This window comes from Bactrocera dorsalis, chromosome 3 (genome assembly GCF_023373825.1).
Source record: "Bactrocera dorsalis isolate Fly_Bdor chromosome 3, ASM2337382v1, whole genome shotgun sequence".
Lineage (NCBI taxonomy): Eukaryota > Metazoa > Arthropoda > Insecta > Diptera > Tephritidae > Bactrocera > Bactrocera dorsalis.
In genome coordinates, this window is record NC_064305.1 from 25,083,326 (window position 1) to 25,102,188 (window position 18,863).

At 29.8% G+C, this 18,863-nt stretch overlaps 1 protein-coding gene across 32 annotated transcripts in view; it reads left to right on the top strand.

The window, feature by feature from the left end:
• The window catches only part of LOC105228702 (ice-structuring glycoprotein), a 558,714-nt gene that overhangs the window by 523,568 nt on the left and 16,283 nt on the right, over nt 1–18,863 (top strand). For 26 of the 32 annotated variants that reach the window (XM_049452395.1, XM_049452396.1, XM_049452398.1 and 23 more), the window contains 2 exons: nt 1,855–2,082; nt 17,464–17,748. The exons of 5 other annotated variants lie outside the window; for them this stretch is intronic. In XM_049452395.1, coding sequence (XP_049308352.1) covers nt 1,855–2,082; nt 17,464–17,748 — 513 coding nt within the window. The remainder of the gene's footprint in view (nt 1–1,854; nt 2,083–17,463; nt 17,749–18,863) is intronic. One more of the 32 variants, XM_049452411.1, reaches the window with a different exon arrangement.

Consider the following 18,863-nt stretch of genomic DNA (forward strand, 5'->3'; position numbering starts at 1 on the left):
TTTTTAAGCTTCGTCCGCAAAATTTAGAAATTTTTCCTTTGTATTTATTTGAATTTTTTTGCAAAACGTTGCAATCGTGGTCTTTCTCGAGCCTAAGTTTCTTTTTATTAGTTTTTTTTTTTAATATTATTATATTTTAAACTTTCGCTGCGCTCTCTGCTGCCCAAAGTAATTATAATGTGAAATTTGCTTTTGCTCTGCGCGCGTTTTCCCACTCACTTCACACCCCAAACAAAAGCGCAAGGTACTCTCCAAACAAAATAAGTCTCGAAACAGCGGCAACACATTTTTTATAAAAGAGTTTTTTCACTAAAGTGTTTTTTTTATAATATTTTGATATATTTGTCATAATTAAAATCGTCAATATTGAAGATTGGAATTTTTTATTGTTTTTTATTACTAATTTAACACCCGTAATTATTTTATTATATAGCAAATATCTAAAAAATGCAGTTTTACTTTTATTTCAAGTATCAAAAATTTAAAAATGTAATTCCTTTACAATTTTTTTTTAATTTACAGTTTTAAGAAAATTATAAGTCAGAAATCAAAAAACCTTGAAATTAATTTTTAATTTTTATTGAAAAATAAATAATCTGATTTAAATTTTTAGTAATAAGAAAATTTTTATAAAATATTATTCAAATTGAGAAATCAAAACAAAAAAAATTGATTAAAAAATAAATTATTTACTTTAATTGTTTGTATTTTTTATTTTATTTATTTATTTTTTGAATGCTTCATATATATGTATATTTTCGCCAGTTACTTGTCCTTATTGTGTTTCTTAACTTTTTGTTATTGTTTTTGTGTTCGCAAACATGCAACTAATTCGCTGCGATTGTGTTTATTATACAAATTATGTACATAAGTCTGTAAAGCGCAGGCAAAAATTGGCTTGTCGAACGGTTAAGCGCCTAAATTGAAATTACCGCTTTGAAGCGCCTAAAATTATACTACAGTGCGTGCATAATTTGCTACCGCAACCACTCCTAACACGCCGTCGAACGCGCCAAAACTCACCGCAACCCTATTGTGTTTCTAAAGTATGAAAAAAAATTGATTAAAAAACTTGGCATGCAAATTTACAATAAAAAATTGTACTTACAAAAATAAACGCTGTGTTTTAAAAAGTAATAACACAAAATTTGCTACTACAAAAGAATTTAATTTTTTTTTAAATGCCTACAATTGTACTCAAAAAATAATTTCCTTCCATTATTTCCTCCCAACCACCAAAAATTAAACAATATGTGAAAACAAAAAATTAAAAAAAAACGACAACAACCAACACCAACACTACCAAAATCGCCAACAACAATTTCGACTACACCGACACCTACAAAATTATAACCACCAACACCACCACTGCCACCACCAAAAACCACCACCACAATCACCAACAAAAATAAAAATAAATGCAACAAACAACCGCAACAACAATTGCAACAAATTGCATACGCAACTGCAACTGCTGCCAAAATGCTGCCGCCAACGCCTCTGCCGCCGCCACTGCCGCCGCTGCCACAATCACACCAATGCCAACAACAACTACAACAAAAAAAAACAACCAACTCACCACCACCGCCCAACAACCAATTTGCCAAATCCTACAACGCGTCCAACAACCAACGCCTGCGCATATGCAACGAAAATCCATAAAAAATGGCAAAACGATGCAAACGAATTTGAATGGATTTGGAAATCGCACACACTCGCCAACGGCGCACGCTTGCGAAAAAAAATTATTAAAAATGCATTAAAATCCGTCAACAAAAACAAAAACAAAAACATATACATTCAAATAATATATGGAATGCGCAATTGGTGTGCCGCTGCGCTTTGTTGTGGTAGGTTTGCCGTGAATACTTGCGCGGCGCCTGCAAGCGCGCCGAGTCGGAGTGTCGCTTTGCGCATCCGCAGGATAGCGTCGCCAGGCACGATGACGGTTCGATAACGGTGTGCATGGATGCCGTGAAGGGCCGTTGCACGCGCGATCCATGCCGCTACTTTCATCCCCCCTTGCACCTGCAGGCACAATTAAAAGCGGCGCAAACGCGCGCCACTGCTGTCGCTACTGCGGTATGGCTATATTGTTCTTATAAATTTATGATAATTTCAACATTTATTTTCATTTCTTATGATTTCTTTTGTTTATCTCTCTCGTCTATAAATTATAAATAATAAGAATGTTTATTGATTTTGATACTAAACTATTGCATACCAACTATAATACACTCAAAGAAACATATTTATCTAAAAAAATGAAATGTTTCCCAGAGAAAATTTAAGAAAATTGCACCTGCGGCGTGGTTGTTATAGAGGGTTTTTTGACGCATAAAAGAATTTGAAGCTTACCTTAAAGAACATCGTATAATTTTCTTGTGAGTTATTAGTTGACTATAAAATTTCCATGAAAGGCAACTATATTGGCTCATTACTGCCGCTATAATGTTATTAAAATACTTTTTCATTCAAATAAAAGCATTCTGTAATTTCTACTTAAGTATTGACTTGAAAAAAGTTTTTGTAGCTTGTTTCTGGTACAAAATTTTTATTATAGGAATGAACTTTTTAATTTTCAATTAGTTTAGCATGTTTGAAAAGTAAGTTCTCTGCGATATATACTTTATAAGAAGCAATGAACTCATAATATATATGATATACTATTTTTTTTGCTATAAACTTGCCATAATTTTATAGCATCTCATTTTTTACTGAATATATTTCGATAACGGTAAATAAAAGTTTTAATGACTTTTGGGCAACACAAAATTGCTATAATTTTTATAGCAAGTCAAGACATCAAACAAAATAAAAGATCGGTGACTTGGCATGAATAATAGAAGTACGTTTTCCCTTATATAAAAACGGACAACAATATTTTTTTTTATAAAAATAAAATATTTTCACAGTCACCTGATACAAACATTGGTCGCAAAAACTTCAAGCTTTATTAGCTTTACACACCTTCTGAGTATGTTATAATTATTATAGCAACTCAAACCTCAGAGTTTTTGACATTCTCTATTTTATATACTATTAAAGTTTTTAAGGAACTGCTACACAACCACGCCGTAGGGATATAAAAATTAACTTTTTATTAAAACAACTTTTTTATTGTTGTGCTCATGCTTGTTAAGTAAATGCTCAACACTAAATAATGCTTACTTACACAAATATTAACTATAAATAAGAAAAACTGTATGTATGCGAAGAGCAAATATTTGAAATATATTATGAAACTTAATACAATTCTGTAACTTAAATATTTAGCTAGCTTGTATTTCATTTTTTTCTTTTTTTTGCAATTTATGCTCTACTCACACAATAATTTATGATATTTTTTTTCTGAACAAAGATTTTACTGCAGTCAGCTGCTTAATTTCAGTTTATTTTTCAGCTGCGAATTTGTTTATTGAATGCCTACTTGTTTCTTTCCTACTTAGTTTAAGATTACAAACAAGTCAAAATATGTTTTATTTATAACTATTATATATATACATATGTACATATATATGTGTGTATGTGTTTTAGCTAATTATGCAGTTTAGATTATAGAATAATTAGTATACATATGTATATGCAATAAGAGAACTTCGAGAATCTTAATTTACGTAATTACTTAACTCCCCTGATTGAATATTTAATTAAATACTAGATGTATCTTTCAAAGTCTTCGATTTTATGGTATACCCAAAAAGCAAAAAATTATTTTTGTTTAAAATGAAATTAAATGACTAAGTTAGGCAAGCCAAGTATACAATATTTTTCTTGAGACAATAAACGATTATGTAGTTGCTATAATTTTTATAGAAAGTTTATAATAATAATAGATGCTATGAGGGTGGAATGTTGCTCTTATAAGCGTAAATATTTCGAAGATTATATTTTTATAGAAAACTATTGCTCTTGTAGGCCCTTATAAGAGATTTCAATAGCTACATTTATGTGGAAAGCTATCATTCGATTTTCTTGTGTGGATCACAATATTATACTCGTAGTTCTGTTAACAATTTGTTGCTGTTACATACATTCACTAGAGCGGCCTGATTTACAGGGAGACAAAAAACACCAAAAGTTTCGTAAGCAAAGTTGTTCAGAATGATCACTAGAACATTTCCTGCATACGCGATTATATAGAAAGAAAATCGGCCCGCTCTAATATGTACACATTTTATAGCAAATCATTCGATAACTTTTATGAGTGCAACCCTGTACGAAGTGTTAAACTTTTTGAACTGTTGCTATGATATTTAAAGGACAAATATGTATGTATATAGAAAATTGTCGAATATTTCGATTTTATAGAATTTAATAGGTGATTATTGGATTTTATATTTTTCTAGGAAGCTGTTGCTATAATTTTTATAGGAAAAACTTTTATATAGAAAACGTCTAGTATTATTTCGTTTTTACAAGATTTAATAGGCATAGTATAGTATTGAAAAATATTCCATTTTTAGAGACAATAACAGCTATAATTTTTGGAGATACATGCATAAAAGAACATAATTGTTAAAACAGCTATAATCGTAATTCCATAACTTTTTTTAGGAAACTCTAAATTTAATTTTTGAATTAAGTTACAATTTTATTGCGAAAATTTAGTAAGGTTTTATAGCAAAAAAGTAGCTATAGCAAAAAATACCAAATTCCACAAAATACTAAAACATTCATTGAAAAATTCTCACTTTATAGAAAAAATGCTCAAGGCTATAACTTAAAGAAGATAGTTCGGTCTTATTCAAATGCTCTTACTTTACAATAGAAAGTTACTACACCTTTTAGTAAAAAATCTTAAAAAATTATAGCAAAGAGCTAGACAAAATAAATTCATGCTCTTAAAGGCCATTCATTTAGTAATGTGCCTGCACCAAAAATTTACTACACTCACATCCACCTGCTCAACAGCAGTATATGCCACATAATAATAATGCGGCTAATTTGCAAAATATGCGCGCCAACGCCGAAAATTATGCTATAAATTATTTAATGCAGTTAAAATGATAATATTTGTCGAGCGCGCTAAATTGCATATGTATATGTTTAAACTCCAAGCTAACCCGCACATATACACACATACATGGAAGTCACACATAGAAGTGAGTATGTGTATGTGTGAAGTATAAAATTTCAACTATCACTTACATTAATTGAACTGCATTAATCGCATTAATAGGAGCAATTATGGTGCGCTTGTATCCACATAAACTCACACATACAAACATATGTGCATGTATAAATATGTATGTGTGAGTACGTATGCAGATTTTATCAACTGTATGTGTGAATGGCTTCCACCATTTTGTCGACAAACAAAATGAAGTTTCGCACAACTTTTGCAAAGGTAAATAAATAAAGCATAAATTCAGGCGCCATGGCATGGCGTATATGCTACACTATCCTGTTGTCACTGTGTGTGTGTCTATAGCGCAATCATGTGGCTATGTAAACGTATGTATATAAAAGCACATAGGTATGCGTCAGTTGTTGTTGATTTTGTTGTACGCATAAGCGCGGCAACGTTTTACGCAGGCAATAAATGTTGATTTTCGCTTTTGGTAAATTAACATTTATTACAACACATCGGTGGCCCAACACATATGCAACGAAGGTTATATGCATGGAAATATATATGTATATATTCTTACAAACGTATACTAATTATAGCAGTGACTTCAAAGGTAGTCAAACCAGACAGCATATATACCATATAAATATACAAATACATAAGTACATATCCATATGTGCATATAAGTATACCTCTATCGCCTCGCAAACACTTAATGCCGGCGCGCGCTTAATTGCTTCGGTTGGAATTTATATGCCGCACGTAATTGCCGCGTAATATGCGCGTACGCGTATGAAAAATCATTGCAGCATTTTAGGCAATTTCCAACACATACAGATGTACACACATATAAGTGTAACCGTACTTATGCGCAGAATGTAGTCAGCGAACGGGCGGACGAACGTATGTTCAAAGCAGCAATAAATAAGCTTTTTATTGTAATTTGCAACTTAACGGTCCGTTGTTGTCGCTGTAACGCTGCGCCTTGCGTCTTCGGACGCCTGTTTGTACGCTTGTGATATGTGCACGTGATCAGGTGGCATGCTAAAGGGATTTCCGTTTTCACGCCGCAATGCGATATAAATCTCAACAACAACAACAGAATGAGCAAATTATAGCAATAACAGCTAAAACAAAGCAACAACATTGGTTGAAGAGGACGTTGAACTTTATACGAATGTTTTACAAACATATTTGTTGATAAAGAGCGCGCGCTGTTTAGAAAAATAATAATTTTTTTATTTTATAGGAACTTCGACAGCTATAAAATCTTGTTGCTTTCCTTTACATTGTGGCTTATTTTATTTTTGGTGCTATTATATAAAAACTTACTTTTGTAATATTGAAACATTGTTTGCATATTTTTCAGCTTACTATAATTTTATAGCAAGTTGAATTATGTGCTATTAAATCGTGTTATCAAGTAAAAATTAACCATTCAGCATATTTATCAGTTTACTATAATTTTATAGAAAGTCGAATTAAATACTATAATTATATAGCAAGCTACATAAAATACAAAACTTATCTTTAATTTCATTGAAGTTTAGTGTTTAATTTGTAAAGATTCTAACTAGTTAAATTACAAGTACTCGCTATAATGTGTTGTGGCGAACTTAAACTTTTCTTAATACATTTTTTTATTTCATTCAACTATGAGCAATTATTGTAGTAAATACCACTCAAATTGGCTATTAAGTTGTTTCCTTGTTTTAATTGTTATGACTTTCTATAATTTTATAGCATTATAGCTAAAAAAGTGTACGGTAAAAACTATACTTCCTGTCATAATAAACATTTATTACATTTGCGGAAGTTAAGTAATTAAAAGCAATTCAAGAACAAATCGGAAAATTTTATAGATTGCCGTTCCTAGGTGTGAAGAAGCCTAAATTAACATTAAAATATAAAAATTATTATAAATCTAAATTATAGTTCATTTAGTCACACTTTTATAGCAACAGAAAATTATAGCTTTAAAGGTTTGCCTTATTGGCTTGGGTTAAATTATTACTAAAATCTTTTCAATAGATCTAATTTTTACTTCATAAATAATAGATAGTAGAAAATATTATTAGCAAAAATGTCTACAAATCATAGCAAATAATTTAATAAGGATTGATAGAATTAATATTCATTTACGTATTATAGAAATTTCGAAAAATTAATTATATTTATTTATTGACTATTTTCTGTTCAAACTTATGAATTAAACACAGAAAATCCCTTTTACAAGCCTTGGTGTGCTTTTTTATAGCAATTGTTTTTCCATTTCCTTACACAATTTCAGTTACTTCTTTGGCCTGTTTAAAACTGCTTAGCGTTTTTGCAATGTTTTTCTTTCGAAAAAATTTCAGCTGCCTCACTTTATTACCTAGCTGCTTTGTTATTTAAATACAATATATTTATACCCACCATTTTTGCAAAATAATGTAGTAAACTATACAAATTTTCATGGCATAAAAATTAATATACAAAAAAATACATATTATTAGCAAGAAATATACATACTAGCAATGCAACAAAATCCCCAAAATTATTAATTTACAAAATTTTTAGCGAAATCCTACTCAAAATTGAGAACCCTTGTTATTTGTTTAGTTCATTTATTTTTTAAATATATTTTTTTATAAATTTAAACTAAACTATGAAGTTTATTTTCCCTGCATTTCTATGCCCCTCTATATTTGTATTTGTGTCAAAACGCCTATACGCTTACATTACCCCGATGCAGCGCTGCCCCACAACAGGCTTTGCTCCCTTGTATTTAATTTAGTTCTTTTCGGTTTAGTTGAATATTTATTAAAAGCAATTTTATATAAAGAATGTGTCAAAAACATAGTAAAATAATCGACTTTTATTTTATATAAAAATATATTTATTATATTTTAATATATTAAGACTTAAAATCCTATATTTAAATACATTGCTGATAGTTTCTTATATAGATTCTTTATTAGTTTAAAATATAAAAATATATCGTAGAGTTTCAAACACATTTTAGTAAGTTGAGAATAGTAAAATTTTAACAAAGTGTTAGCAAATAAAATGAAAAATAAACAAATAAATGGTCTTAGTTACTACAAAGCTCGGGAACTACAAAGCATCACAAATACACTTTTGGCTGTTCGAAGTATTATTTATTTAAATTCTATTCTCATTATTATTGTAACTAAGTGTGAGCAGTAGCAACAATACAAATATAATACAAAACAAATTTGTCATACAATTAATACTAAAGTGTAGGTTTGTAGTTGCCATAAAATTGCTTTAGTTTATTTAAAACTGCAGAGTGAAAAATTTGAAATTAGCAAAACAAAAATGTACAAACATATATAAGTTTTCTATAATTTTTATACCACAAAATATTAACATTCTAAAAGCAACAAATTACTGTCAAAATGAATAAAAACCCTAAAATTTCCCATATATGAGTAGCTATAATTCTTATAGTACATAATTTTCCGGGTTATATGAATTAACAGCTTTCTCACAGCAAACATTAAAGTTGCTATAATTTTTATATCACATTTCATCCTGCTTATATGAAAGAATAAGCTCAAAAGGAAAGCAAAAACACAAATACATAGACCCACAAATATTCGATTTGCTATAATTTATATGGCAAAATTTTTTCTCCATTAATAAAACAACATGTTCAGCAAAGCAACAGAAACACAAAACCACAAGCATTGAAGTTGATATAATGTTTATGGCAACCTTAAACAATCCTTTTTATTAAACCTTCACACCACTTTACTCAAGTTACAACATATTTTGGGATTTTATACACATCAACATAGATAATTGCAACATACAATTTTAAAAAAATTAACTATTAAAGGTTTTGCTGTGAAAATTATACATACATACATATGTATACACTACACATGCGTCATACCCTTCTTAATGATCGACCGACGGCCAAGCAAAATAAAATCTTAAAAAAAATATAATCACAACGTTAATGAAATACGGATGCACCAACAAAATGTAATACGCGTACCTAATAACAATTACACGAAAATTAAGTGCCTAAGGCAAACATTTCAACGACCTTTTATCAGCAGGCGGAAGTGACCCAAATACAGTAACGGAATTTCAAGTAAGGCAGATACCGAAAAAATGAGAATCACATAAAAATTCCATCAAAGCCAACTCAAACCCAAATTTAGCATGGCGCACCGCAGTGAAGAAAAATCACGTACAATTGCCGCAAATGTGATTTGCCTTTGTAGCGCCTTGAGATATGCAGCAAATCAGCCAAAAACCAAATAATAAGAACGTACACGCATACCTATGTAAAGTAACCTACAAGACGGCGACTAAGTGAAGGGGCTGACAATCGCGCGTGAGGACAGCTTAGGTGACGGCTGAACGCCTTTGGCGTAAAATTAACCAAAAAAGCCTCAAATTTCCGACGCCCAAAGGGTGTCGCATGAAAAAGGAAATGTAGAACGAGTTGCCTGTTGCCTGCCGCTGATGATGAAACGCGAAAATAAATACGTGGAAGATTTGCCACGTGCTGTGTGCGCGCGCACACCCACATCCACCCGCACACATACATTTAAGGCTTACTAAGCTGCAGAAAGGCAACCGACACTCAGCGCACTCGGGGGCGTACAGCAACAGCGAAATTAATCCGCACATAACATATTAACAGGAGTGCGCGCGGGCCACTGCTGGGCAGAGAGTTCAACGCTGGGTTAACACTTTTAAGCCATTTAAATGCAAATTAACGCAAAAATATCACACACAAACATACTCATATTCTCACATACACGTGCACTCAAACATTCAGACAGCGTTGTTAGAAAGCAAGAATATTGCTAGCGCTCTAACACAAATGCCACGCGCGGGCTATAACGGTATACACTAAGCTACGTGGCCACTCGAATTTTGTACGCTTAGCGCGACTGCGCCTATAAATATGCTAAGCCAGTTTTTTAAAACTCCCATAAATAAGCCGCAGCGACTAACACTGGCGCACCAACGTCATCACACACGCCCAGTGCTTGGGTTAAGTGGACGACCGGTTCTCTAGCGGTAGGGCGGCGCAAATGAATGCGCTGTAAATTGCAGTGTTAAAAGGATTAAGCTCGCAACTCGAGTTGGCCGCGAGTTAGTAACACTGTTTTACCTTTTTGTTGTTGGGAAGGAGTTAGTAAGTCCTTTTTCGCGCAGATAAATGGATCATGAGGTTTCGCAAAGCAAACTCCCATATTCATAACGTGAAAATTTTTGTTTAAAATAAAATTTTACTGTACCAAATTTGTACAGAACAACAACAATAAAATGCGCAAATAAATAAAAATGTGAAAAGACATACTGTATATACATAGATAGTATATTTGTATGTAATAATATGCAACAACAACAACATTTTATCTAATAAGACTAGTTTACAGTCATTTTGCCACTGTGATGTTAGCGATGGTTTCTTTTGGGTAGCTAAAACCGAAATTGATAGTACAAATTTTCTAATACGGAGAATTTTTTACGTTGTAGTCAAGGGGTCAAACCCCACCATTTCATTTTAACTCTCTACATGATTAAAATTTTGGATTCAAATATGTAATCGGGACACTTCAAATACTCCACAGACACTGAACACATCAGTTTCACAATTTTCCTTCAGATTTGTTGAGTAGTGGTATTTTTCTTTAGTGTTATTAGAAATAAAAAAAAAAAATCCACTTACTGTTTACCCAACTACTTATCGGGTTTAATCTATACTAATATTAAGAGAAACTGACACTACTTGAGGAAGTCTTGATTCTTTCAGCGGTGAACATAGGCTCTATCATATTTCCAAAAAAGTTAAAGAACCTTTATAAAACACAACCAATGTGATCCAAGTTGTAAAAAAAGTTACCTAAAAAATGTTTAGATAGTTTGCACTACGAATACTATTGATTATAGAACAAAATAATGTACCAGCACTTTACAGAACATTTAGTTTTCTACAAAAAATGTCTAATTGTTACAGTTACATGAAAATAAATGTTATTTTATTTAAAAAATAATAATAATTAAAATGTCGCCTCCGCAAAAACGCTATATTTGTACCTTGGTATTAATCCTTATCAGAATTAATGTTCGATTTACATTCAAGATTGAGCCAATACCTTTATATAACATTTTCAATTATTCGATTTGGACATGCCATACGACAGATATCACGAATGTAACATGTAAATATTAAAAAAAAGTCGACGGTGAGCGGCAGCCGGTTCGGCTAGGCTGCAACTTAATATGCGATGTTAGGCCATGGAAGGGAGTCAATGTCATGAAATGAAGTGCAACGCGCCCCAAATCTCCCAATTGTCTCCCTATCAAAGGGGCCTGAGCGAAATAGAATGTAAATAATATTCATATACCATCCATCGCTCTTCCCAAGTGGCATGACAAATAAATTGATCTGCTAGTTCATAAATAAAGTTTGTTAGTATACAAGGTACGTTCCAAAGTAAACAAGACTTTCAGAATCTCTTTTATCTGTCTTTACCGATTGTCCAGTGAAAGTTCCATGACATTTCATAGATTGGAAGTGAAGTTATTGCCGTTTAAGTGTCAGTATGTTTGTGTTATTGGTGCGAAAATGAGCTTTGAAGAAAGAGCCAACATTAAATTTTCTTTTAAAATTGGTAAAACTTTTACGCACTTATGGCGATGATTTCCTATTATGTAACAGAGTGCACGAGTGGTTTCAACGTTTTCAAAGTGATCGTGAGGGCATAAATGACGATCAACATGTGGGCCAATCAAAATCCGTGGTCACCGGAAATTCCATCGAAACTGTGCGTGAATTCATCAAAAATCAGCCGAAATCATGATTGAAATTAATGGAAATTGAATTGAACATCTCCAAAACATCGATTTATCGCATTTTGACCGAACATTTGGGTTTACAAAAGGTGTGTGCACGGTTTGTTCCGGACAAATTGACTGACGACAAATTACTCAGAATCCAACATTCGACCAAAAATCACATTTTAACCATTAACTACTCCCCGAATACACCTAATATGGTACTGTGCGACTTCTTCCTTTTCGGAAAAATGCATTTTCCCATGAAAGGAAAGCGTTATGCAGACGTAGGGGCCATTCAAAAGGCTTTCGCCGGCATACTCGCAGCCATACCGGCTAACGAGCTAAAACACATCTTCGGCATGCTTTTGGATCGTGCAAAAAGCTGTATGGAAGGAGAAAGAGACTACTTTACCGAAAAAACCATTTGTCCTATTTTTTTAAGTCCTGTTTACTTTGAAACACACCTTATAAATGTTGAATTTTTAAAGTTTTGGCTTTGTGTTTAACACAACAAATTTTTAAACAAATATATATATGTATACCACTGAACAAAAACAAAAAGAAAATACAAACAGAGTGTCGCCAGAGTAAAATTCGACATAAAAATTTGTTCGCAGTGTTGCAGATTATGAACAAATAAACTAAGTTGAGCTTGAGCAATATTTTTCAGAAATATCATTGAAAGTAAAAATCACACATATAAGTCTTAGTTACGCCCTGGACGAAGAGAGAGTAGAAACTGACACGCAATGGGTCCATCTTGGCACTTTGCCTTGATGTAATGCGAAAGTAGGAGGACGATTGCTATTTGGTGGGAAAGCATTTTAAGCTCTCTTTCGGCTTTACAAATTCCACGTATTTACTTAAAAATATTGTAACAATATTTTTTTTTTAATTTTAATAGAAATGTAATATTCAAAATAAAATTATTTAACATCATGTTCTGTAAGGGATTTTTATAAATATTTATAGCTATTAATATAAACTTTTTATGAAATATGACTATAATTTTTTATGACATTTGGAATTTTTTGCAAATAAAATTGGATTATTGAGCATTTAAAAATATTTTTAGCTTAATGTTTAAAAAAAAAAAAAATATTAAAGAAATTCAGAAAAATTTTTGAAAAAATATTAAATAATTAGGTATATTTTAGGGAAATAAAAGAAAATATTGTACGAAAGTATTAAAAATTACAAACTTTAAAATAATACAAATTTTATAAAAAAATATATATATATTTTATAGATTTTTAAATATGTTGTATAAAAAAATGTATATTATACATATATATATATTAAAAATAAAAACCAAATTATTAAAGATGTATATAAAAAGAGATTTATTGTATGCGTTATATTTTTTTTTCAAACTTTTCCAATTGTTATATTTTTTAAGTATAAAAACACAGAAGCGTTGTAATTATATTTACTATAAAAAATCTTATTATTTATATTTTCAATTCGACAACCTTGAAGCAAATACAGTTTTTTAACTGCAACGATGCATCGGTAGGTATGCGACAAAATAGAGAAAAACGAAAAATACAAATAAAACAAAAGTTAATTAAAGTAAAAAATATTGCAATACAATTCGCTAAAAATAATTTATTGGGAACTGTAATACACTGAAAAATAAATAAAACAAATCATAAAAGTTTTTTTTTCGAAAACTAAGCGTAACAGCGAACTAGTTGCAACTGTGAACTGTCATTAAAAGTATTTACAAATTAATATTTTTTATCATTTTGAAAAAAGTGTATCTTAAACAAAAAAAGAATTATCTTATTATAACTTTTTGACCTTTACTTTTATAAAGAAAAATGTATATCTAAAATATTTAAAACAAAAAAGTTTTATCGTCTTTTTTCAGAAAAACTTTATCATATTTTGAAAAAATTATTATTATTTTTTTAATTTTTTAACCTTTTTCATTTATTTAAAAAAAAAAAAACAACTTTTATATTTAAAATAAAAACGCATTAACTTAAAAAAATATACATAAAAATATGTATATTTTATATTTATTTATTATTTTTTTACAATTTTTTTTAACAAAAAAATTCATATCTTTCTTCTTTAAAGAAAAGGTTAGAACTTTATTTTTTTTTAAATAAAATATATTAGTTCCACGATATGTATTTATAAGCCATTATTTATTACTTACTTTAACAAACCCACCAAAAAGATACGAATGTGTGATAAAAAGTGAATTGGCGTTAATTGGTAAATATTATTGGCTGCACAGAGTTAAAGGCCAAGGAGTCTACATAAATCCTTGCCAAAAGCTGGATTTTGTTGTATCTTCAAGAGACTTAATTCCATATTTTATTGTAAGCCGCAATATAAATTTTTAGTTTTTTATTAGAAACTTATACACATATTTTCATTTTATAAAATATTTTATGAAGCAAGTTTTCTATTTAATACATATGTCTAAAAATATATATTTTATAAAATACAACTCTACGCACACACAACTATTATATATTTTCAATTTCAATTCACACATCTTTATGCTTAGTATAATTCATATGTTAAGCCTAAGTTAGCTTTTAAGCTCAGCACACGCCACACAAATAGCTTTAAGCTTTATCTTTACTAACTTACTTGCACAATTGCACACATTTCTAATCACAAATACAATATTTTACATATACACTTAACGCATAACTGCATTTTAATTCAAAACACTGAAATGTATGATAAAATGGCTGTCTAAAGAGCTTTTTTACTACTAAGAATTGATTTCGAAAGCTTTTGCAGCTTTTTAACGCATTTCATGCAGCACTTGTTTTGGCTTAAAAATATATAATTTTAAATATTTTATTTCATGTTATAACTAATAAACAGATTCCTTTATATTTAATAACTTCAAACCTTTATTTATATACTTTATATGATATATTCCCTCAATGAAATTATTTTTAAGTTTCACTTTTACATGTTCACACAATATTTTGTGACCAGGTCAAGCATTTAGAAAACATAACAGAACTTATCGCATCTTTGCTTACAAACGTTAGAAACTATATGGTCCAGTGTGCTTTGAAAGCTTTCACTGACAGGTTTTTCAAAAAATTCGCCGCTTTCTCTATTCTTCAACCTTCCCTTTAACTGGATTTCAAATATACTTAATATAGGTGGCAGTTAAAAGTTAGAAAACTAAAATCGTATGTAAATTTTCCACCACTACCAAATTTGAAAAGCTTAATACATGCAAAAAATTATCTCGATCCCGATTTCTAAGCTACTCTAATTTATAATACAGCTTTTAGTGAAATCAGTTTAAAACCATTTAAATTGGTGAAAGCTCAGAATCACTCTAAATGTTTCAAAAGCTATCGCATCAAATACCAATCTTTCAGGAAGCGAAACAATATCGTTCGAGCTTTTACTTGCAATTCGATACGAAGAAGAAACTTTCACTGAAACAACATAGCACGAAATATACAGTATTGTTGAATGTTTAAGTTACAATATCAGAAATTAATTATTGTTTTTAAATGCTTTGGAGCTTTTTACTGTTACCATTTTTTATATATATAACGGAAGCTAACTATAAATAGCGCAAGGTATAAATAAAGATTTAGTCATCTTCCAATAAGCTTTTTCACAAAAGCTAGGCTTAAATATAAAAGCTCATTAAAACAAAGTTACTTATAATCATATTTCATATATCATAGATTGTTAGAATATATTTCTGAGTATTTTAATAACTTCTCAAGGCCTTTCAAAACAAAGAGCACCCCTAGGATATCAGGTATTTTAGAACAATCAGGATAAGTGAAAGCTTTAAATATTCCTCTAAATCACACAATATTCATAAATCGGATGCGATTAAATATTGAATAATAAGTTAGTTAAGTTAAATTAACATTTTTTGACTAATTAAAACCATAAAAAAATTACAGTTAATACGCCTGCACTCACAGACATATATATTTTATTCATATTTATTTTACACATAAAATCTCTTAATAAATTCTAAGTACTTAATACAATAACGAGAACAAACAAGAAAACCAACAAAAATTTGTTTCTTTTTTCTTTTATTTTTTTCATTTCGTATTCGTACTTCTTAATTTCCTGTTATCACGCGCGCGTCCTACTCGGCACTCATAAATGTATGCTTCGTTGAATGATGGTCTGCGGACAAAATTATGCACGCACGCAAACACATGCACACTTTTTATAAACTTTCACACATTTACACCTACTTTACACACACACATGCACTTATGTGGACTGATGACTCGGACTGCAACAAAAAACAAAAAAAAAACAACAATTAACAACAAAAATGTTGCACTAAATTTAAATTTTTTTAAATAAACCTGTTTTAATAAATTTCAATAATCAAAAAAAAATATATACAAAATAAAATAAAATATATATATATATATATAAAATAATTAATAAATAAAAATATAAATTGTGAATTAATAACATTTGTAATTAAAAATAATTCAAAAATATGTTTGTTTTATGGAAAAATTAAAAAAACTTAAATAATTTCCAAAACAAAATATTTCATTTATAAAAAATATACAAACAAAAAAATTAATTAAAACTAAAAAATTAAATAACTATTGAAAATTTGAACATATAAAAAAAATTATCATCATTTATTTATTATTATTTATTTATTATCATTTATTTATTTTTCAATAAAATATTAAAACAATATTAAAAAATTAATTATATAAAATTAACAAAAAATATATATATAAAAAATTAACAAATTAATTAAAATTTAAAATTAAAACAAATATTATAAAAATAAATAAATAAAATAAAAATAAAATGAAATAAAATTATTATAATAAATTTAAAATATTAAAAAAATAACAAACAATATTAAAACAAATGATAATATTTTTCTAATTTTTTATTGATTTTATTGCAATTTTTACTTCAACTATTTCGAATATTTGTTTCCAAAATTTGCTCTTCAATTCGAAAACAAAAATCATTTATTTGATTTATTTTAAAAAAATTTACACATTATTCATTGATAAACACACAAATCAAATGTTTAAAAACATTATATAACCGTTTAATTTTGAATTTACCGAATACGAAAACTTAATTGTGCTTAATGAACCGAAATAATTTCTGCAATTTATTGTGCGAACGTCAAAATTCGAAAATACATATTATAAAATTATGACATTGAAAAATTACTGCGCGCAATACTAACAACAACAACAAACAATTTGTGTAAAATGCAAAATTAATTGATTGTCATTGTGTTGAATGCGCCATTAACGTACATATTACTTTTTATTGTTGTGTTTGGGCAAAATGCGCTGATGTCGCAAATCAACCACGAAAATATTAAAAAAAAAATAATTAATTTAAAAATATGATAAATTCAAAAATTGCAATAAATTTAAAAATTAATAATTGCTAACCGTTATTTTGCAAACAATATAATAAAACGACAATGCACACAAACACAAATACTCACACACACTACAAAACTCACCTGTGGTCGCCTTTGCATTGCAACTGTCTGACCGACGGACATACATTAAACATTGCTCTTAACAACAACAAAAACAAACAAACAGCACCATCATTCGACCACCAACATGCCGTCGTCAGCTGCCGTCGTCGCTGCCGCAGCCGCTGCTGCCCAACAGCAGGCCGCCCAAGCTCAGGTCCAGGCTCAGGGCACAACGCAGACGAACGCCGCCAATGCTGCTGCCGTCGCCGCTGCCGCTGCACTCGCTATGGGTGCCGCAAGCGGTGGTGTGGGAGCGAGCGCTGGCGCTCATCATGCACAGCATCATCATCATCATCAACTGGAAGTGGGCAAGAAACGTGCCGCCGCGGACAATGACATGTTACAACTGGTATTTGTTCTTCTACTTCTTCACTTTGTGTTGTTTTTGTTATTCGTTTCTATTTTTTGTATTTCGTTTCATTTAACTTCAATTAAATTTGTTGCGTTGCAATAACTTAGTATACATTTATGCATATATATTTATATAAAAATATTTTTTCCATATTGTTGTATTTGTAAACGTTTTGTTGTTGTTTAGTTAATTAATTTTCGAATTAAGGGAATTCAAGCCTTATTTTCATTAACAATTTATTTCATAATTAATAAGATTATCATTAATTAAATAACTTTTTAAATTAATTCAATTTTCAGTTAATTTTATTATATTTCAATCTCATAACTTACACAAGTTCACCCACTTAAGCATTTACTTTGCTTTAATTTGCCAACTGGTGTGTGTTCGGCATAGCCTACTTTTTAGCGCATGCTCAACTGCTTTTGCCGTATCTTCTTTTGCCTACAGCTTAAAGCATTTTTTATTTTCATATGTTTTACTTTTACCTATATCTCTTCAATAATGTTTATAACACAACCGATTTTTAAAATGCAAATTGGGAAGCTTTGCAGTTCAGCGGTATATTTACTTAAAATCGAAAAAAATATAAAAAAAATTATGAAAATGTATATAAATGTATATAAATATGTATACATAAATATTTGAAAACTCGTTTTAAAAAAACTTCTCGGAATTTTCATGCTTTTTATAAAAAGTTGACTACTGAGCTTTGATAAGCGAAAGCTTGCTCTAGCCGTATAAGTGCACTACAGCACTAAAGGCATTTAACGTACTGTAAATATTAAACTATGGAGCGAAAGCTCTCATAATAAAGTTTTGTGGAAACTCTAAGCTTATACAAGCTAAACGCTGCTAAGCCGTATTTGGAAAAGATGTTCTTAAAACTCTATGCTTATTCAAGTTGTTTAGTGCTTTAAATGGAAATACTGTTATCCGATTTTTTTCTATTACTATTTACTTCTTATATGCAATCAGCTCCTACTAAGCCAAAAGATCGTCTCTTAATACAACATAAGCTTTCAACTTGCCAAAAAGCTTTCACTAACATTTTAGATCCTCCCTTAATACAACAAAAGCTTTCAACTTACCAAAAAGCCTTCACTAACATT